Genomic DNA, 24043 nt, shown 5'->3' on the forward strand with positions numbered 1-24043 from the left:
ACCACTTTTGCTGCGGCATATAATAGATTATTCAATAGTGGCAATCATGTTTCTAATTTCTTTTCAGCACTCAAACACAATATGTACTCAACTCAATCTTTCTTTTCTTCCTATCCGCATTTGTTTCATAAATTTCACTCAGTAATTCACTACCCTTCTTCTCAGCTCAACTAGTAGGTAAGGTAGTAAGATGTTAGAATAGAACTCAGAGTCAGTCAGCTCAGTAATTAAACAATACACAATTGAACAACACGCTAGTTAAACATGGCAAAGATATTCCGCGGTCAAATTTTACACACAAAATCATTAAATGAATTTGAAGTATTCACAAATGGATTCATTGCAATTAACTCAAATGGAAAAGTAAATAAATAAATAATATTCCAAATTGTAAAAAGAAAAACTAATAATAATGCTATAATCAGATTATCAGCTGTGGGAATAACTATGAATCATGGAGTGCAACACAAAATATCAACGAGTTTGAGATAATTTATCTAACTCCAGATCAGTTTCTAATGCCTGGTTTTGTTGATTGTCATATTCATGCACCGCAGGTTGCTCAAATAGGTCTGGGATTGGATATGCCATTGCTGGATTGGCTAAATACCTACACATTTCCTCTAGAAACAAAATTCGCTGACAAGGAATTTGCACAAAAAGTATATAAACAAGTTGTGGTGAGTAAAGGAACCTATTTTTTTCATTTTTTCATTCAAAAATAATCTTTTTGAACCCGTTGTTGAAATAAAAAAAAAAACTATCTAATCATTGAGTATGGAGTATTCCTTATCAGTTTTTGTTTTATGAATACATGTCATACAATATGTACGAGAATTAGTTTAATAGGATTTTTAAGTGTTGATAATATATTTTAATTAAAACTGGGTTTAGTTGAATAGAACAAAGTGCACGCGTTTGTAATAGAATTGCGTGTGGATGAGGGATGATCATAAGATTTGCCCGCTTTCACTTAATTGATAACAATTTTTTGTATAGCTATTCAGATTAATTGTTTAGTTTCAAGTTTAGGTAAGTAACTCAAAATAAATGACAGCTTATGGAAAACGATTCGAACATTTTGTTTTTAAAATTTGGTACGTTTTTGAAAATAGTTTACCTATGTTTAAGATATTTGAGGCGTTTTGAGAAATAGTATATTTTTTGTAAAAAAAGGTCCTTAGGAAATTTGTATATACATATTTAAATTTATTATTTAAAAATGTTTTGATGTTCTGAAGAAATAATTAAACAATTTAAAAAAGTATCAAATCAATAAAAATCAATAAGCAATAACATTAATCTTTTTAAAAATGTTGCTTGTGAAATTATTTTGCGAACAAATTTCAGTTGTAACTTGATTATAATATTCGACTATGTAATTCGATTCTACAAAAAATGTGTTCGAATTTGCAAAAAACTGATCTCTGTTATTCTAAAAAAATTTAAATTAAACACAGTTCCAGTCATGTCAAATATTTTGAAGATTTTGATTGGTGTTATTAATGCATGTTATTATTTTGATATCTAGATAATGCAGTTCGAGTAGCACAAAGTTACAAATTAGGGCCTAAATAATTTAAGTGGGATATTCTACTTCCTAGGTATTGAGAGCTCTTCGTATGCGCATGAACCCTTGGTTTTAACCGGAGAAGCAATTTAAAGAAATATTAACTTCAATAAAAAAAAAAAAACTATTAAAAACAACGGCAACACCAACAGTTTTGTGCTATATTTTTGTCCAAAGGAGAAACCTGTTCTTTAATATTCTTGATAATTTGAGTTTGTATTCACTGGTCAAGCGATGATTTTTTTTTTTTTTCTTTTTTAAGATCAAAGCTTAACACTGTAACACTGTGTTACAAAATTAAAATCATGTCAATTACTTTGGAAATGACCTAGCAGAGGTTGTAGGTATTACTGAGTACATCATATTTCGGCACTTGAAATTTTTCGTAGACCCTTAAAATTTCAAGTTATCGTCAAAAAACCGTTTTTCAATGTTTTCAGATTTTTTTAAAGTTCTAAACAGAGGAGTATTTTGTTCTTTTTGAAAATATTTTTTTATAATGCTCAAGCACCAAATTGGGTGTAGATTTTATGGGCTGAATCTCAAAGTACAACATTTTTTCACCGTTTTTTATTTTTTTAGTTCGGAGACCGTTTTAAGTTCCTTTTTTTGTTGAAATTGACCCAAAAATTGCTAAGTAAAAAATCGTTGAAATCTGAAAACATTGAAAAACGGTTTTTTGACGGTAACTTGAAATTTTGAGGGTCTACGAAAAATTTCAAGTGCCGAAATATGTTGTACTCAGTAATACCTATACAACCTCTGCTAGGTCATTTCCAAAGTAATTGACATGATTTTTATTTTGTAACACAGTGTAATATAACGAAAATTGACAATGTTAGTGTTTACTCATACATTTTTTTTCCATTAACTCTAATCAATTTAATATTTCAATTTTTTAACAAAAAATAACAAACTAGGTAAAACTTAAAAAAATTAAATTTATAAACAATAACTATGTATTTTGTATAGGGTTTTAAAAGGTTATAATGTTTTTTTTTATATTTTTGAGATTTTTTAAAAATAACGGGTGCTTTCATAATTGCATGGTTGCTTTGTTTACATGCGGTCATTTGCGATCAGACTAATGTCAGAAAAACTATTTGCGCATGTATTTTACTTTGAATTTATGAACACTTTTTCTGATTTGCGTCATTTGTCAAATTTTTTAAGTTGCAATTCAGCCTCTTCCCCATAATAACAATATTATTATCTTAATTCCATCCTTTAAGAAAAAAAACTTTTTTTTAAACTTTTCTGTCAATATTTACAAATTTATTATATCCAAGAAATTCGCGGCTATTTTTGTTATTTTGACTTGAACTTTGAATTTCCAATTAATATTTTAACAGAATTGAGAAACAAAGAAAAGCTGTATCATCTTTTACGTCATGTTTCTTCTTCCTTTAGGCTAGGCGCACAAATGCGATTTTAGTCGCGCGATTATTTAGTCGCAAAAATGGATCACACGGATTTCAATGCCGGTGAACACACATGCTTCCCGCGATTAAAAATTTGAAAATTGTGTCTACAGTCATTAAAATTGTTGTCATCTAATTTGCGACTGAATAATCGCGCGATCAAAATCGCATGTGTGCGTCTAGCCTTAAGTTTAAATTCATTGCGCATGAGAATTTTTTCATTTGCACATTTGCGCTGCAAATATTTGCGTTTTGCATTTATGAACACCTGACATTTGTCATTTGCATTAATGAAAGCTTTGCATTCGTCAGACTTGCGCAACCATGCATTTATGAAAGCGCCCAACAGTTAAGCTGTAACATTAGCTATATCCATTTTAGTACTTGACTTCAAATATACATCAGTTCTGCAATAAACATAGCATAGCCTTAACATAGCATAATACCCTATATCTTATTCAGAAACTTATAGAAATATTTTAAGTCCATTTCCACATATATTTAATAGTAGAGTAACTAAAGCAAATTATTAGGGAACCCGGCCGAACAGCTCTGATTTTGACGATTTTTTTTTTCAAACGTAGGTAATTAAAAGTACTTTAAAGTCTATAGATTAAAAATTGCCGGTGTTGCTGTATTGTTTTTTAAAATAAAAATTAAATTTTTTTTTAACAAAACCATTTTTTTTGCTTAAATTTCATAAAACAAATGATAGCAAAAGATTCTCTAGGTAATTTAAGGAAAATATATAAAAGGCAGTAAGGGAAAATCTTCCATCGTTTAAGCGATAAATGCAATTTTCTAACATTCTGACCTCAAACACAAAAAAAAAATTGAAAACAACGCAACACCTACAATATTTTAAAATACATTTTTAAAAATCCAGAAGCTCATTCTTATCTCTTAAATTTAAATCCACTAAATTTAATCAAGACTTTTTGAAAAAATCGTCCTCAAACTCAGAATTAAAAAAAAAAATATGTTATTAGAAAAATTTAAAATGACTTTTTTCCAAACTTTTTCTAATAAAATATGAATTTATTTTAAAAAAATTTTTGGCCATAAATATTATCAGTTGAATTTCGAAGCAAAAAAGGTAAAATATATAACACTTTTGAAAAAAATAATGAAAAATTACTTCAATTTCAATGGTTTTTTTTATTAAAACTGAATTTTTGCATTGAAATAATTAATTTTCTCAAAGACTGTGGTAAAAAGGAACTTTAAATTTTTGCTATTTAACTTTCAACAGTAAGGGTTATTAAATGAATACAAAATAATTTTATGTTTAGATGTTGAACTTTAAAAAATAATAAGTTACATTTTTTTTTCATAACTTTTATTAAAAAAAGTTCTTCGAAAATGAAATACTTTTTAATTTTTTTCATAAACCGTAATACATATTGACATTTCCTTTTATAATTTGAAATCATAATAAATGCGGCCAAAAAAATTTGAAAATAAATACATTTTATATTACGACCAAGTTTAAAAAACGACATGTTAAAATTTTTTCAATAATTTTTTTTTTCAAAAATCTGAGTTCAATTACCATTCTTTCAAAAGCCGTTCATTCAATTAACTTAATTTTAATTTTACATATATGACTAAGCTTCTAGCTTTTAATAAATGTATATTTGAATATTGTAGGTGTTGCCGTTGTGTTCAAATATTTTTTTTTTGTGTTTGAAGTCAATTAATATGAAAATTCCATCTATCGCTTGAACTATGGAAGATTGTCCCTCACTCCAATATATTTTTTTTCCTTGAATTTCCTAGACAATCTTTTGGCATCAATTAATTTATGAAATTTAAGAAAAATTTTTGAAAAAAATTTGTTTTTGTTCACAAAAATCTTCAATTAAATTTAAAAAATCAAAACGGCAACACCGGCAATTTTTAATCTATAGACTTTAAAGTATTTTTAATTACCGACGTTTGAAAAAAAAGATCATCAAAATCTAAGCTGTTCGGCCGGGTTCCCTAATATTGCCAATTTTTGAGCTTTAGTTACTCCACTATAATTATAAATTGCTTTTGAGCTTCTCGATTTTTCATCAGAGCTACTACATAAGGGTTTTCAAAAATCCAAATCTTATTTCCAATTTTTAGAAAACAACACTACGCTGTGGAACTACTTTGGCTTCATATTTCGGAACCAATCACAAGGACAGTACTCTTATTTTAGCAAAAGAAGCTTTACAACAAGGACAAAGAGCTCTAGTAGGAAAAGTTTGTTCAAATTGTAACATTCCCGATTTTTATAAGTAATTTCAGTTTTAATTTATTATACAATTCACAAAAACTGATTTTGTATTATTTTTAAATTGATTTTAATAGGGAAACCTACGAAGAATCGGTTAAAGAAACTGAAGCTTATATCGATGGTTTTAAGTTACTTAAAACAAATTTGGTGCAACCTATCATAACCCCACGATTTGCAATTAGTTGTGATGAAAAACTACTTTCAGCCTTGGGAAATATAGCAAATAAACATGATTTACATATTCAGGTAAGTTTTCAATATTTCACAAAATTATTTGTTGACTAATAAAATTCGTTTTTTTAGACCCACATAAGTGAAAGTGTTGCTGAAATCGAATTTGTTCGTGAGATTTTTTCAAAAGGTTATGCTGAAGTTTACGATAGTGCTAAGTTGCTCACAAATAAGGTAAGAAATAGAAGTCAAATACTCACCTACTATCATATTTGTTGTTTGGATTTTTTTTTATAGACAGTCTTAGCCCATGCAGTTCACTTAGAAGATGATGAAATCAAGCTTATCAGTTCCCGAGGATCTTCTGTGGCTCATTGTCCTGCTTCAAATACAATGCTGTCATCCGGTCTTTGTGATGTTTTGAGAATTTTGAAACAAGGAGTCAAAGTTGGACTCGGAACAGGTATTTAAAAAAAAAAATGTATATTCTTTTCCAGTCGAATCTTAATGTTTTTTTTTTAATAGATGTTTCCGCTGGTAATTCAATGTCAATTCAAGATGCAATTTTACGCGCCATGGATGTGTCTCACCATCTCGAGTTTGTTAAAAAACAGCACATTAAAGGTTGTCCAAAACCACAAGGAGACCCTTCGACGGTTGACTATAAACCTCTTGACTATAAACAAGCTATATATCTTGCAACTTTGGGTGGAGCTCAAGCACTTGCTTTGGATCATGTTACAGGAAATTTTGAAGCGGAGAAAGAATTCGATGCGATACTTATCGATACAACTCAATATCCATTGCACAATTTTGATTCATACAAAACATGGAACGAAGATAAATCTAAAGAGATGAAACTTTTGGAATTAGTACAAAAATTCATTTACGTTGGCGATGAGAGAAATATTGCTAAAGTTTTCGTTGCTGGTGTTCAAGTAAAGGTTTAGATTTTTAAAAAATGTATGAAATAACAAAAATAATAACAATAACAAGTCTAATAAATTTTCAAAAAAAAATAAACAAAATACAAGTTTTCTTATAATTTTTTATTGATCGAAATATGCCACATTGTTTTGGAACTTATAATGCGGCCCTACAACAGTTCTTCGCCACAGCGAACATACTCTCTTTATTTCCATTTTCAATGTGCGGGAAGAAGATTGAACATTTCGTGCCAAATCACGAAAAGCTATTTAAAATTGGTACAAGTTGTATCAATTTAGTATATAACTTTTTAACATTTTGTATTTGGAAATTCGATACTTTTATTGGAATTTTTAAAATTAAAATTTCGTTCTTCGTATCGTTCTTTTCATTCCTTTATAAAATTTTTGCATAGTGAACATGTGAACACATGTGAAACAAGCCAAGGGATTTCTTTAGAAAAAAAGGTGGGAATTTCCCCAATTTACCTGGTATCATAGAAGAAAGACTCATTTATAACATTTGTATGAATTTTTTCTTCCGCAATCTGCACTCAAAGGAAAATCTTTAAGAATTTGCATCGTTATTACAGCTTAATTTCCAAGGTAAAATAAAATTGCAATTCGGTACAAAATTTTATATAAAACTTTTTTAGAACTTAAGTAGCCACCATCTCTAAGTTTTCAACTTAAGTTAAGTTGATTTTTCGTATCTCACTAGCTTTTATGTATTCGCAGTATATTTTACTTTTTGATCTTACTTTTAACCACAAGTTATTATACAGTGTAACATGCCTGTAAGCCTCTTCTGTATCTTAGTCGTTAATAAAACTTACATAAAACATAAACAAAGTAAAACTAATTGAGCCAACGAAAAAGTCGGAAATTAAAAAAACTAAATCTATGTCTGGTATAGCTTTTCTTTAGCTGAAATAATTTGTATACATTCCATAAGTTAACGTGCCATGGCTATTTTAACCATTTTAAATTAGAGAAAACGTTAAAAACTGTTAACTCGTCTGTTTAATTGTTTAAGATATAAAGAAATTGCAATTATAGTTAATAATTGTCAAAAAAAAAAAAAGTACGTATACACCACAGTAAACTACTAAATTAAACTGAAATCACTAGTTTTAGCGTAGGTTTTATGTTTTTCAATTCTAATTATCACACAATAAAATGAAGTACTGGATACGCAATCGTATTAAAATGAACTACGAGCTATCCAAAAGACAGATTTAATGATCCCATAGTTTACGAATTCTCTTCCTTAGTAATATTATTATATTTTCTTAATATTTCGAATCCTTTAATATTTTAAAGAATGCATAGCTTACCATTTTGTGTAATTTTGTATAGCAAATTCAAATGTATTCATCATTTTGTTTTCAAAATAACTCAGGTCAGGTTTTGGGACTCTTGTAAGAAATTATAAATTTGACTTGCTTCTTCTTAACTGTCCGTCATCGTTCTTCAATCAAATAAACTATACAAATAAATAGAAATAACAACAAAATTAGATTATGTTTCATTTACATAAACATTTATATATATATATATATTATATTATATATACAACACATGCATTTCAATGCAATGCCCTCACAATTTAACTTAATTTACAAAGCTTTAGCAAAAATTACTTCTGTCAATATATATATTTTTTTTTGTATTTTTGTTTTATTTAAATAATTGTGTTTACCTTCTTCTGATTTTAAATATATATATTTTTAATGTTTTTTTATGAATATATTTTAATAACATTAATATTGCATTAATATATAATTTATATATTAAATATATATTTTATTCTTTTTTCTTTATTTTTTTTTTTTTATTTCTATGCACATTTTTTTTTCATTTGATTTTTTCTCTAATTTTAATTGTTTTTATTTTTTTTTAAATTTTGGAATGAATTCAATTCAATACTAATAATGATAACATTTAACTCACTATCTAATAATAATTTCTTTTATTTATTTTTTAGGAAGTAAAATTTGTTAAGAAAATAATTAGTTTACTTTTTTTTTATAAATATAATGTAAGCATTATAATAATTGTTTAAGTATATAAATAGAACTTGTGTGTTATCTTTTTCGTTTAATTTTATTTTTTCGAATAACAGTGGACAGTATATATAGATTTTCTTTATATATATGCGTGTGTTATATGTGTGTGGTGTTTTTTTTTTAACGAATTAAATAATTTATAACTTAAACAGTCTCTACTTTATGATTATCCAATTTTATATAAATTACTATAAAATAATACAAAAAAATATAATTCCTCACTTAATTACTAAGAATAAAACAAAAAAGAGCATAGGCGACCAACTTAATCTCAAAAATATAGAAAAGGGAACAGAAAAAATACAGCACACTTTAATAAAGAAGCATTGTGTTTTGAATAGATTTTTTTTTATGGAAAATAATAAAAGACTAACTTATTTGTTTATAAAATTAATTAATTTAAATGCAGAACATGAACTGGAAAGACTACCTTTACATAATGATTTTATTTTTTGTTTGTTTTTATTTTCTAGCATATTTCCGTATGCTTATATATATTTTATTTATTTATTTTGTATTTATATAAAAGGAAAGTACGTGTAAATATAAAATAGTTTATAGAAATTAAGTAATCTGTCCTGGCAACATAACATTCATTTAATTTAATTTATTTATTTGTTTATATTATTTATATAAAAAAAAGCATCTTTATTCTGCTCTCACTATGGCGCTGAATTGTATGTGTTTTCATTTTTTTTTTAATATAGAGTGATAGGATTTATTTTAACTCTTGAAAAATTCTTATAACAGTGTTTTTTTTTTTTTTTTTGTTTGTATACGAGCTAAGTAGAAAATAAAAATATATTCAATACAAATTTAGCGGGTCCACTATATTAAGGCTTATGAATTAAACATATTTTGTTGAGTAGAATCGTTTTCGAAATCACTCCAAGCATTATTCAGCTCCATGAAAATTAGTTTAGCTATTTCTTCATTATCTGTACCGTTGTGCTGAAAAAGAAGAAAAAAGTACAGTTAAGAAAAATATTAAAAGAAATTCTAACATAATAGGTGGTTCATCTCATGTGTTGAAACACGTACAGTGCGGTTCACATGGTTAGACGCACCAATTTTCGTTTACATAAATTTCATTTTTTTTTTGTGTGTGTGCAAGAATAACCAAAAAAATTGTATTTATTAGAATGGTTATTTAGTTCTTAATAGAAAAACAAAAAGAAATAGTGGGTGAGTGGAAGTTAACGGTACTTTTTAGTCCTTCTTGTCCGTGATGTAGGAAAAAGGGCAGCTTTTTTCGGTTCACATGATTAGACGCACACCTTAAATTAGTTAGTTTGGCGAGATCTATTGCACTGATTTGATTAAATTTGGAAGATTAAACATCAAGAACTTAATTTTTAGTGATTTTCATTCAAAATCTGTTAAAAAAATTTCTGAGCGCGAAAGAATAAGGGATAAATGACGCGTTGGATTCCAAAGGTCTTTCCATTAGCCCCATTGCCAAAAAAATAGGATGAAGTGACTATTTCGAGAGAAATTATTTAAAAAATTTAAATTTTGGTTTTGGCGTTGTGTCGATATTCGGAACAAACAAAGAAAAAAAAAAAGAATGTTCCAATAAAATCTTAAGTTTGGCGGGAAAATTCTTCTATTTCCGGAAGTTGACCAAACTTTTGACGAGCTCTAGAATTGAAATCTGAAGTTAAAAACATCAATTTTGGAACTAAAAATCCTTGAGCCCTTACAGCAAAAATCTTTATACCTGTGTATAAAAATATTATTATATCATTTGTCACTGTGGCGTATGCGTAACATTTTGCTTTTCTTTACGGTAACGAATAAATTCTAACACTGACCAATTAATCGAAGCAATTAATTTTGTATGCTGTAGTTTTAATTTTTTTTAATAATATTCATATATGTATACAATCATCGAAATACGTATTTTGACAAAATGAATATTTCTCAATGTGATTAGAATTATCTGTAACAGTTAAAGATAAAAGAGGGAAGTTAAAGGTTAATTAATAAGTATGTTAAGATGAGTCTCATGATGGTCAAATGAGTGGTATTATTCCTCTTGGCTGAAGTGCTAATTTTTGAGTATTTTTCAATATTTGTAACGTAAGGCAACACATTTAACATATTTTAAGCATTGTATTGAACTGTTGAACATGTCTAATTCGCAAATTTTGGTATGTTGGGATCTTTACCGTGAAATAATATCGTGTTTACCTCATAAAAACAAATTGAAACAGTTGAAATTCTCGAAGGCAACATGTTCAGAAATAAAATTTTATGGAACGCATTCAATCAAATACTTTCTCAGTGAACTTCGATTTTTTCGAGTCGAAATTTATCACATAACCTACATAATGTAGCTCACTGCACAAAAGTGTAGTTTTCATTGCTTTAAAAATAGTTGTGTTTTATTATTCCTGTGATCTAGATCGGATCATTGTATTTGTTAGCGTTACAATAAGAAAGCCAGATCCTGCTTTTGTTGTAAAGCTAATTAAAACAATGATCTGATCTGGATCACGATAATAACAAAACACAACTAATATAGCAATAGAACAGCAAATTAGTAATTAGTAAATCAAATAGCATTTTTCGCGAGACAAAATTTTTTCATAGAATGTGTTTGGGTGTATGTCCCTATCATAAAAGTCAATTTGTTGGGATGATAGGACGTCGGGAGAAGCCGCCATCTTCGAACATAGGTTGGTGCGGTTTTTATTAAATGGCTCAATGTTTACTCATTTTAACCAAACATGACCCATGACAGTCTTATTCATAATAAAATCATCTATAAAATAATGTACACATCAATTCCGGGAGTCAGTTAAGCTCAATTTTATAGTCCTTCAAAGTCCAGGTTTGTCTCGCAAGGTTAGGAACTTTTGATTTTTTTGGGTTATTCTTCAAAAATGAATTAAAGGTCTTTTAACTCTCTGTAGACACGCCTCTTTTTTGCGAATTTGGTTTATACTTTTTCATGTTGCTAGAATTTTTTTCAGTCTCCCTATTTTATAGAGAATCATTATATGAAATTGATGTAGAATTTTCCGAGGAATTCGAATATTGTGTTCACAATTCCAAAAAAAAAAATTTATTTTCACCCTTATAAAGACACTTATTTTTGTCCTACCAAATTCGCACCCGTGTGTCCACAGAGCGTTAATCATCTATAAAATGAGCCCTTAATCCTTATTGTAACCATCATATTTAGAACACATACCATAAAAAAAATTTTGTCCCGCAAAAAATGCGATTTCATGACCATATTTTTACTAATTTGCCTGGACTACAATCCAAGTTTGGTGGAAGAAAAAAAAATCCACCAAGGCTCTTCATATTTAATTTTGAAAAATACCGAAAATAATCTGGCGTGAAATGGAAAATACGAACAATCAGAGAAAATGAATATGATTTTGGGATGGCTGAGAAGTATTGTTATAATAGGCAGAGAAAATAGAATTCGCGAACGGGTCATACGGAATCGTTCTTCGAGTTCAAGTTGCTTAAATTTGTATAACTTTTTATATACAAATTTAATAAAATAATTATAATGTTAAAAACTGGCTTGTTAGGTAAATAGCTATCGTCCAGTCGATATCGACAAAAATAGTCGAGTTGATATCATTTACACGATAGAAATTCGTTTTTTACAACGAAAAGCTTAGTTCTCTTCGATATAATGAGCAATTTAAGCAATTTTAGTAGATTTTAGTTTAAAAACAAAATAAATATCATATACTCACTTTATCCGGATGCACTGCTAAACATGCTCTACGATAAGCTTTTTTCACATCAACTGGTGTAATTAAAGTAGACATTTCACACTTTTTCCATTTGGCGTCCGTCCATAGCACTGTGTCCAGTGAACACAATAAAGCACGTATATTACTTTTCTTTCCTTCCGTCTATGAAATAGAAAAAAAAAATAACAACAAATCACAAAACACCCATCAACAACAATCCAACTTACCCATTCCATAATTCTCAATTTATCAGGATCCATATCTTTAACAAGTTCTTCTTTTCTCATTTCATTAATCGACCTTGGCCCATGTTGTGTTTTACTACCAAATTTATAACCCTGTTCTCCTAGAATATCAGCAAATATATCAGCATTTTTGGGTGTTCCGCCAGCACTAGCTGGAGTTTTTGGTTCAAAATGTGATCTACTATAATCTGGTCTACTATTCGCCGATGATGGTTGCGGTTGTGATGATGGTGATGGTGTTGCAGTCGGAATTGGTTGGCTAGGGAATTGTACACCAATTCCACCATTAGGTGATTTAATATTATGTGACGGCGATGGTGTTGAAAGATTCACTTGTGGTGGTGGTACTATTCCTCCTCCAGATGTTGCAGTATTACTGTTGTTACGTGCATAATTGTGTGTAGGACTTGAGAATTGAGTTGTATAGGGACTATTAGCCACTGGTGTTGTACCAGGTGTTTTATTATTACTAAGAGTATTGGGATTAAAATTTATATTTAATCCAGAAGCTAAATTAGCTATGTCAGCAAAAGGATCCTTAGGCTAGATCATATAAAAATACAAATCAATTAAATAAGATCTTGGCTGTATATAAAACTAACTTGTTGTGGTGATGTTTCTTTGCTTGGTACTTGACTGTTACCACCAACAGTTGTTGTTGTAAATGAAGGTGTTGCAGCCGATGCAGCTGGTGATCGTGGAAAACTCATTGGAACCGATGGAGTCACTCTAGGAGCTGGTGTCGCTGATGCAAACGCATTAAAGTCTAAATTAAATTCTCCCCCCGTTGCAGTGGCCGGTGCACTAATTGATCCAAATATATCATCTAATCCAGCTGTTGATTTTGGTTGGGTGTTATCTTAAAGAAAAAGAAAATTAATTTTCAAAATTCAAACAAAGTTTTACAATCTTTACCCAAAATATCAGGTATTGGAGCTGAACGCAAATCACCTGAATCAAATGATCCCAACAAATCAAAGCTAGCCTCCTTTGTCGATGCAATATGAGGCTGACTTTGAGATGTTGCTGGATTCTGAGTCATTGATTGGCTTCCTCCTCCTCCTAAATTCAGCAAATCGATTGGTGGAGCTGGCGATGTACTTGCATATGGACGCTCGTTGCTATTTTCTGTAATGTCTGGCATTACCAAGGGTGCTTCTGTTTGTTGCTCAGATACATCTGAAACCGGATTGGTTGTAGTTTCTATATGGGGTATGGGTGGTGCTGGCCTTGATGGTGGTGGCTGGCGTGGGCGTTCGGGTACAGATCCCGCAGTTGGTTTAGTAACTAAAAAAGAACAAACAATTTATTTTGGACTGGGGAATCATATATTTTTGTATGATTACCAAAATTATCAACCATTTCTACATATTCCAATTGTGAACTAAATAGATTAATTGGATTACGTTTTGGTTTAGCCGGTAACCAGGGTGGATTCTTTGACGGGCGACTTTCATTGTCAGTAACGACAATCGAGAGAGACACAGTGAAATTAGATGGAACATGTTCCTGGTCAGGTAATTCATCCAAATCGTTGGTTGTGAAAGTAATTAGGGTTTCCTGTTCGGGTATGAAGCCAGTGTTTAATTGTAATTGACAAATTTTCAAGCCTTGAGGACGACCCATCCCTTTGAGAGCATTGCGTGCATGATAGAGAACAACTGTAAGATCTCCACAAACAGTTAGGTTAATTGGTAGCACGATTTTTCCAGGTCCAGATAAATATAATCTAAAAAGAGTTTAAAATGAATTCCAAAACTTATACAAAAACATTCCAAAACTTACTTCATTTTTTCATAATCCTGAACTGTATTCATTAGAAGCCTTTCATTGCAATAGACTTCGATGTACATTCGGCAACCATCACGAGCTTTTGTCATTCGTGGAACTGGTTGACACACTAGCGAAACCACATTAAGAGTCTTGTAGTGCGGCAGAAGTGGTGTTGTTCTCAGAATATCACCCAAATAGTACAAATAACGAAACTCTGAAGGCCTAAGATTAATTGGATGTCTTTTGACAGCAAACACTTGAACAGCATCTTCGGGTTCATGAATAAGTCCGCTGTACATGAGCAAAGCACACACCATTGTGGCTGCACTGCAGCCACCACTATCACTTGTCTGAATGATTACAATACTTTTTGGATCTGCAGTCAAGAAACCATACATATCTTCGGCAACAGAGAACATTCCATGTAAATGCGGTGCTTTGGATTGAGGGCATGTGTATATTGAGCCGGCCTCAACTGTCCGTACCGGTGGAGGTAGACGTGGACAGTTTCGATTGCCAAAATTGTAGACACTTACTTTTGCCGGTGGATAACGACTTTCGATGGACAACCGTACGTCTTCAATGTTATTCGTTTTGTAGGCAGATTCAAAGCCTTCAGAGGGACATGGCATCACCAAGATACGTGATGTAATGTAGCTTATGTCGATGTCAACTCGAGCAATTGACTGTTGCATGGTTTGCATAACTTTTGAGGAGGTGTCCTTGAGATTCTTGAGAAAACTGCCGGCACCACCTCGAATTGAGGAGAAAAGGCTTCCTGTTTGTGCGGCGCCAGCTGCATTGGGTGGTGCCTGTGGTAGATTTTGACCTTGGTAATTGTATTGTTGCATGTTGTTGGTGGCAGCAGCTGGTGATGGTCTTGCTGGACGCTGCTGTTGATGTTGGGGAAAACTATCTGAGGCATTGTTGTCTGAATAGGCCGATAGATTGGTAGAATGTGTAGGCCTTGGTGGTGGAGGTCGTGAGGGAAGTGGAGACGGCACAGGTCCATTTGTTGTTGCTGGACTGTGTTCCGGCGAACCACTTGGTGGTGTTACTATTGGTTTACCCTTTAAATAAACATACATGTTAGCTTCTTTCTTATTTTAATTAACTTTAAGAAGAAAAAAATTACTTACCACCAATTCAATTGGTCCCTTTAATGACCAATTTTTCGTTTCCGATATCGCTGCCAAACGATCCAAAATTGTTGAAATATTAAACCTATTTGAGGGGTTCACTGTTAGGCATCCTTTGATGACATCATGGAAACAATTAAATCTGGAATCTGATGGCATTGTATAATTTCCGTTTGTAATTCGTAGCTTGGCTGAATCTTCGAATGGATGTTTTTGAAAACATAAACAATAAAGGACACATCCTAAAGCCCAGATATCTAGTTTGGGGCCTATCACATAATTGTTCCAAGTGTCAAGCATTTCGGGAGATCTATACATCGGTGTGGTCACTGTTGTTAGCTGTTTGTAACCAAAAAAATAAATTTAATATAAAACTGGGAAGCATGAAGCTCACAAATGAAAATCAATATTTTTGGAAGATACATAAATTTTAAAAAATATTTTTATTTGAAATGAAGACTCTTGACATGCGAAGCTCAATAGTCTCTCGTTAATTTCAGTTCATATAGAACCGAAAAATTGAATGGAAGTAAAGTTTCTTTCGATTTTTGAAAATTTCAAATGTTTTGAATTAATTGATTAAAATTGTTTGAGTGCAACCTAATGACGTCACAGGTAGGTAATTGTGTACTTAAGAGTTACAAAGTATGATTCGATTTTTTTTTAATTTATTGCAGGTTGTAAGAAAATTCATCATCATTAATCTTAGAAAAAATCTAGAAAAAAATCCTGAATAAGCAACAGATTTTTTTCATAAACTAATATCGAATCAAATCAATATTACAATAAAATATCATGATGCTAGCAAATACATTCGTCTACCGATATGCATTGACTCTGTTATAAGAAAAAAAGTGAATCACAATCAGAAAAAAAAAATTGTTGGCACTTCCATCGCATTTCCATCGCTTATATAAAATTTTTTAAAAGGGTTGTCTTACATAGTTTTACACATTTGCCTATGACATTTAATTCCGTTTTGAAGATGCCTGTGTGTTGGTAATTCGGAAAACAGAATTATTGTAATGTAAATGTTAACGAAAAATAAATTTCCTGTTGAATAATTTAGAAGAGATTGAAAATGAACTCACTTTTTTGTACCGTGCTGAAATCATAGCGAATTTTAACTAGAGTTCGATCTTTGAATATTGGCTATATTATTAAAATATACATACATAGATGACAAAAAGAATTTATGCTTGTGGCCTGTTGTATAGGTAATCACAATTTTTAGAATTCTTGTGCTTGTGACTCTCACAAATTGTGTCTGTAGGGAGGATCGTGCTGTAAGAACTGACTATTTGAAGATCTTATAATGTTTTCAAAGCTCTGACAAAAGATTCCATATACCTTAAAATTTTCAACAATTTAACAATTCTGATTTTTTGTTCACCTAAGACCTAATCAGTTTATTTTGTTTACACTTTTCTGAGAGTATTTATAGTTTATAAAAATATTTAAGAAAAAAACCAATAAAGAAGGAAGAAAATATTGCAAGTTCTACCATCTTAACAGCCTTTAAGGAGCATTGGGAATTTTTATTAGATTCTGATCTTTCTTTCTGCAAAATGTTGGATTCATATTATTTAAGATTAAAATTTTGTTTAGTAGTACATATTTTTAATGTAATAAATAATAATTTATATAGTGAAGTAACCTTATACCTACATACATACATCAGACCGTGCATTTACTCTAGCAGTACTGATTATGGGAATACTTCTTTATGGTAATGCCTAATTGAAAACATCCCAAGTTTTTTTTTATTAGGATGCATTTTTTTTAGAAGAAATATTTTCAAAATCGTTAGAGCGTTTTTTTTTTTTTAATTTTTATGAATAATTTTTTGAAAACAAAAAAATTTTAAATAAAATTGGTATGCCATTTTCTGGCAATAATTAATCAACAATTCAAACCAAAATTTCCAAAAAATTCAATGTCACGTTTTTAAAAATTTGGCTTTTCAAAAAAAAATTCAATTTTTTTTTTATCCAAATATTAATTTTTTCAAAATTTAATTTTTAACTTACTATATTTATGACTAATTTTTGTTCTATAAAAAATGTTGTTTAAAAGGAATTATTAGTTGTGGAGATTTTTTAACAAAATCTTTGGAGCCGTTTTCAAGAAAATTAAACTTTTCCAAAATCGTACCGTTATTTTTGGACAAAAAAATTATTCCAAAAACCCCTACGGATATTCGCCAAAAAACGAACATACATATTTGATGTTTATTTGTTCATCCCTTTAGGCTAGACAGACAGACAGACAGACAGACGGACTTGCGGGACCCACTATGAGTGTTCACGAAAACAATGTGTTGAAGTATTTTTCAGCAGTGGAAACAAAACTTTTGATACCAAATTATTTTAGTTTTAGACCTTTCTTCAACGTAAGATGTTTTACAGGAAAACTCATTTCCGCCAGCTTTGACAAGACTTGAAAATTTTCAAACATCAACTAAAATCTAAATGGGAACGATGAATTCGAACAAAAAACCTGGAATGGAATCGGCCATTGTGATTTGTGATCGGCGATAATCACAAAACACAAATTGTTTTTTTCTTGATCACAAATCACAATAGCCGATTCCACCCCTGATTTCATTTCCCAACTGAAGGATTAGTGTCCTTTTCATTAAATTTGTTTATAATATTTTCAACCACCCTATTCGCTGTACTCTACTGCGAATTACCCTGTATATACATACAGTTGTGTTCAAAATAATAGTAGTGGCTGCATCAAAAAAACATTTTTTATAATTACGGTGCTTCTACGGTTAAAAATTTAGTTTCTTTGATGTCAAAGTTTGTAACGGTCAATTACTGATAAATGTATCATAGTTTCAAAATGAAAAAGAAGGTTCCAAATAATTTTTCATTGACTTTTGGTTGTTCTTTCTAATTTGACCTGTTCAAAATAATAGTAGTTAAAGTTATTTTTGAAGAATTTAAAAGCGGTTTATAACATAGAATATTTATTTTTGGTTTAAAAGTAAGTACTCATATAATAGGAACAATTTTTCAACAAAAAACGATTTGTTTCGGTTTTAATCTATTTAAAGTTCGAAGTGCAAAACACTTCAGTTCGGATAGCGGAAACTTTTACGAAAGCTACTTGAAGAAGGGAAAACCTACTTGGAAATTCAAGGTCTTATGAGGATGCTCCCCTGCAATGGTAGCCAATGCAATAAACTCAACGAAAAACCCCAAACGCGCGGTAGAAAAAGAAAAAAGACCGTCGTAGATGACAGGCGTACTGTCCAGATGAGCAAAGCTGAGCCTTCAGCATCGTCGTTTCGAATCCAGAAGGCTTTAAGCCTGGATTGCAGTGCAGTGAACATTCGGAGGCGACTGTTAGAGACTAATTTGTACGCTTGAAGTTCACATAAAGTACCGCTGTTAACAAAGAAATATGTTAAAATACTAAAATTTTCGACCCTCCATGTTTAACTTTTTCCGTCGTATACTTTGGAACATATTCCGTATTGGGTGGACGTCGGACGTATTCTGGAGATCCAGTACCACCAAAGAGGACAAATTTGCTCGCATCAGTAAACAATATGTTACGCTATTACTTCGCTGGCCAGTTTATGTAATCTTTTACAAACTGGATACGCTTTTTAACATGTTTCACAGAACTTTTCGTGGACTTCAAGCGTACAAATTAGTCTCTAACAGTCGCCTCCGAATGTTCACTGCACTGCAATCCAGGCTTAAAGCCTTCTGGATTCGAAACGACGATGCTGAAGGCTCAGCTTTGCTCATCTGGACAGTACGCCTGTCATCTACGACGGTCTTTTTTCTTTTTCTACCGCGCGTTTGGGGTTTTTCGTTGAGTTTATTGCATTGGCTACCATTGCAGGGGAGCATCCTCATAAGACCTTGAATTTCCAAGTAGGTTTTCCCTTCTTCAAGCAGCTTTCGTAAAAGTTTCCGCTATCCGAACTGAAGTGTTTTGCACTTCGAACTTTAAATAGATTAAAACCGAAACAAATCGTTTTTTGTTGAAAAATTGTTCCTATTATATGAGTACTTACTTTTAAACCAAAAATAAATATTCTATGTTATAAACCGCTTTTAAATTCTTCAAAAATAACTTTAACTACTATTATTTTGAACAGGTCAAATTAGAAAGAACAACCAAAAGTCAATGAAAAATTATTTGGAACCTTCTTTTTCATTTTAAAACTATGATACATTTATTAGTAATTGACCGTTACAAACTTTGACATCAAAGAAACTAAATTTTTAACCGTAGAAGCACCGTAATTATAAAAAATGTTATTTTGATGCAGGCACTACTATTATTTTGAACACAGCTGTATATGTTAGGTACATATAAATTTATTTTTGTTTTAATATAAGCCATGTTTTGACTTATTAGCAGGGATAGGATGCTGTGGAATTTGCCTTTTTGCCTTGCTCAATCGTACAACATTATAGATTAAAAACAAACACGTTTCACGTCCCCCTCGTACCAAATATATGTATTTTATTTTGCCTTTTCTTTCGTTATTGCCTTTTTTTGCCTTTTCTCTTGTTATTACCTTTTTTGACTTTTTCCATGTTTTTTATCTTTTTAGCGTTTTTAAAATAATGCCTACACACAAAACACTCAAATACAAACAAAAAGCTAACTTACTCAATATATCTATATTAAGGATTCACTAATTACCCCACACAAACAAAATTTATTGCCTTCTATGTTCAATTGTGCGGCCGGCAACCGACACGTATCAGGGCTCAAAAGCTAACTTACTCAATTTACAATATACGACTGTAGAAGTTCTCCAGATTTTGAGAATCAAGAGAGATTTGGAAGCCGCGAAAGGGGCAGTCGCAAAAGATGTTGTTGAGAAGTACAAATCAAGTTTTTTGGCAAATAAGGGACTCGAGAGAGGTGGACAAGTAAATTGAGTAATAAATCGGGACACAAATCAATAGCTCCCAAATGTTGAAGTGGGTGATGTCGAGTGCTTTAATTGGGCTCCACTCGTCTCTACATATGTAGAGAGATCTTTTAGCTCCTTTAAAGCACTCTTATGCCGACTTTTCACCAATCGATTTTAGCCGCGCGATATGTCGCACGACTTGAATCGACTAGAATTTTTCCATGGGTATTGTCACTTTAGTCACCTGCAGCTTACGTTCACACGAGTCGAAAAGCTTCGCCGCACGGCAAAAATCGACTCGTGATAAGTCCCCATTAAGGGACAATCGCAGGCGCTTTTTACCTGAAAATTTAACTCATTATTGTTCAAAATTACTACAATAAATTTATATAATATTACATTCTTTCTCTCAATAAATGCCTTTTTATGCCTTTTTGGGAGTTTTATTTTGCCTTTTTTAAGTTTTTAGGTCCACAAGATCCTATCCCTGCTTATTAGTAACTGTGTTTGTGGAATAGTGTTTTAAACAACAAACAACTGCTTAGAATAAACAAAAAATGTTCTCATGTTATTGTTTATAAAGAAAACGTATGGATTAAATTTCAAATTTAACAATAATTACAAAAAAATAAACAAAATCGAAGCGTAGTGCGTCGGCCTCCCAACCGCTAGGTCGTGAGTTCAAGCCCAGCTCGGGCAATTTTCAAAATCAATTGAACATAAGCGACTTAGCACCACTGAGGGGAGTCTGATGATCGGGTTGGTCCCCGTGAAATAGCTATAACTCCAGCCTATGAACTTGGTGGTAACACACACAGGTTGTTGTTGTTCATTCAAAACCTTCAAAATCAAATTTTTGTTGTTGCGAAAAGTTAAAATGTTTACTCAACTGCGTAAAAGTTTCCCAAAATAAACCCTACATTAAATTTTATAACTAAAATTTATTATTAATTTGTTATCAACCTTTTATTTTACTATCCGCTTATCATAACAAACTGCTACACAAAACTTTCTGTCTTACTCATTATCGTGAATAAAAATAAAGAGTCTATAATCAACTTACCTGATCTTCCAAAACATTCCTCTGCTGAACACCCCAATCGACATTTGGCTCGAATATCTGCACTGTTGCTGAACCAAAGTCACATAATTTCAACTGATTGTCATTGCCCAGTAAGAAATTTTCTATCTGTAAACAAGAAAAACAAAAAAGCTTATCATTAAAAAAACAAAACACAACACCGGAAACAACTTGGAAAACAAACTTTTATATCCCGATGTGTTATGGGAGGATTTTGAGCATGCAAATGCCCAACAGCTTTTGTAGCTTGATAGAATACTCTAAGCACCAAAGCTGGATCCATGGAACTTCCCAAGCAATCAACCAATGAGCCACCTTTTAATACCACACAAAAATAAAATAAAAATTAGAATCATGCTTTCTTCCAGAATAGACGACAAATGATTACCTTTACAAAGTTCTGTAAGTAACAAATACTCAGCCCTTCCATGTGGACCACTTGTTTTATCAATGAATGTAGCACCAATAAATGCCACGACATTCGCATGTCCCGACACTTGTTTGTGTATATTAATCTCATTGATAATATTGCTACAAGCTTGCTTATCAGCGCCAATGAGTCTTTTGAGGGCGTATTCCTTTCCGCTTAAAATGTCTTGTGCCACATAAACGAATGCAAAACCACCTACACCGATGATGATTCCATCCAATGCAACGATGATGGAGAAAAAAAAAAACAACCAAACCAAGAAAAAAAAAAAACAGATACAAGAAATGAAAATCAATTTATTAATCCAACAAACCAGCTGACAGTGTTTTTGTTTTATTGATTTATAACAAAGGATATAAATTAGGATCAATGCATTAAAGAAAAGAAGAAGGCGGAGAAAAAAACAACAACTTAAAAAACCCATCGAACCTAGACGATGGAGGAGGAAAAAACCGAATTGGTCAAAGGTGAAAGCCTCCTCTGAACAAAGTCACTCCGAATGCAAACAAAGAAAAAAAAACCCTACGTTCATGTAGTTCTTTTTGGGTGAATCGCACAATATGATTAACCAACCCAGGCATAACGAAAATAATAATAAAAAAAAAAAAAAAAACAACTTCAAGAGAAGAAAAAAAAAGGAATTGTATGTGTTTTACCTTCGGCAATAACTCTTTTGATTCGTAATTTTATTGAACCAATTTCTACAGTTTGACCAACAAATTCATTATCAGATTCACCATTTGGTCCAGAGTTGAAATAACCCATTGCTGATTTTAAGAAATCACTCATCTTTATTTTGATGAAATTTTTTTATATATGAACACAAATCGAAAAACTTAAAATTTATTAACACACAAAAACCAGCCGAAGCAAATTACGCCATGACAGTAGTGTTGTACAAGAAAAGAAGTGAGAATATAATTGGAGACTTTTTTTTACATTTTTGACGTTTTGTTTTTTATTTTTTTTTTGTCTTCGTTTTTGTCTACAAGAAGCAGAAAACAAGTAGATAAGCGTTGCCAGTACAGATGGGTTTTAGAATCCATTGTGAATATAGCGCATCATTCATCTTGGGAATTAAAAAAGATTCGCTTTTTAATCAATTGAGTGAAAGGAGTTTAGTAGTAACCGTGAGCGAAAGCAGTCACAAGTCACAGCTCTAGAAGCTAGAAAAATGATCAACTGCAAGTTATTAGGGGTATTAACGAAACCCTCGTAAACGTGGTAAATGTGGTAATCGAGCTGTCAAAATTTTTATTAAAAAACTTTAAGAATATGAAATGAAAAGGTGTTAACTCTGGGTAAATGTGGTATTCACGATCTGGTGCAACAGGCCTAGTAAAAATGTAAAATTTTATTTTTTTACAATAGATCGTGAACGCCCCTCTTCTTATCTATAGGAAATATTAGGTGTGTTTTTTTGTTTATCTATATAGATTTTGTGCAAAAAAACGACATCGAGATTTTTTAAATCCGTGTAATTATTTGGCAGCACTGAACATTAACTTTGACAGATGTCTGTCAAAAAGTTTGCTTTTGCTTTTTTTATTTTAAAAATTAAAATTTAATAAAACATAGAGAAAGAAACAAACAAAAAAATTCGTAGAATTTTTCCTGTTTTGTCGATTATCATGTTCCTCTCGCTGTGTTTGGTTCCATTCCAAACTACCACCAGGAATTCTACCACATGGTTTGCCCACTGTGAAGGAAGTTGCATCAGCCATAACACCACTTGAACACAAAAAAGAAGGGCTCTATCTGAGAATGTCGACGTCTACACAGACTTCATTGGAGGTGGTAATATTTACCACCCAAAACTTGTTGATTTTTTCCAGAACCAAGCCACTCGTTATTTAAGCCCACTTCATCCCACAACAGTTCCCTGCCCCTGTATAAACAAAAACATTTTCCAGTCACCAAGACGTTTATTGAAGATAGGATGGAGGTTTATGTCTATTAATACATCTACTTCTGCTTTGCTGCATTATGTTTAATTTGAAATTAAACATTGAAATCGACAATCTGGAGAATGAAAGTCAATCAAATTAGGTATCTAAGTCGCGAACTTTTTGTATTTTCGAATGGTTTAAAATGTGCTTTTTCTTATTTAAACTTTCAGGAATGCTGTGAATAACAACCAAATAACATGCAAATCCTTATTTGCATAATGAAGAACTCTTGTCTAGAGAAGCTATACGCATGTGGCACAATGAATTGAATGAGATAAAATTTATTAATTTTGTTTTGTTTATATTGAACCAATATTGTTTTAACTTTTTGATTGTATATTTAATATGAAAAGTGAAACGAATTTGTTTAACAACAGTTGGAATATT

At 31.2% G+C, this 24043-nt stretch overlaps 2 protein-coding genes across 2 annotated transcripts; one reads left to right on the forward strand and one right to left on the reverse strand.

Annotated features, from left to right (window-relative positions):
• Positions 1-201: 201 nt before the first annotated feature.
• Positions 202-6380, forward strand: LOC129914543 (guanine deaminase). Its single transcript, XM_055993855.1, has 7 exons — positions 202-363; positions 426-680; positions 5104-5258; positions 5332-5503; positions 5561-5662; positions 5726-5891; positions 5954-6380. Exons 1-7 carry the CDS (start codon positions 265-267, stop codon positions 6376-6378), a joined length of 1374 nt encoding a protein of 457 aa, XP_055849830.1. The 5' UTR covers positions 202-264; the 3' UTR covers positions 6379-6380.
• A 2144-nt stretch (positions 6381-8524) lies between these two features.
• Positions 8525-22620, reverse strand: LOC129914535 (cyclin-G-associated kinase). Its single transcript, XM_055993844.1, has 12 exons — positions 22364-22620; positions 21666-21902; positions 21462-21592; positions 21260-21385; positions 15303-15641; positions 14176-15233; positions 13737-14119; positions 13306-13677; positions 12993-13249; positions 12373-12933; positions 12146-12307; positions 8525-9374 (listed from the first exon to the last, which is right to left on the reverse strand). The coding sequence occupies exons 1-12, from the start codon at positions 22494-22496 to the stop codon at positions 9264-9266; spliced, it is 3870 nt and encodes a 1289-aa protein (XP_055849819.1). The 5' UTR covers positions 22497-22620; the 3' UTR covers positions 8525-9263.
• Positions 22621-24043: the final 1423 nt, after the last annotated feature.

Source organism: Episyrphus balteatus, chromosome 3 (assembly GCF_945859705.1).
Source record: "Episyrphus balteatus chromosome 3, idEpiBalt1.1, whole genome shotgun sequence".
Classification (NCBI taxonomy): Eukaryota; Metazoa; Arthropoda; class Insecta; order Diptera; family Syrphidae; genus Episyrphus; species Episyrphus balteatus.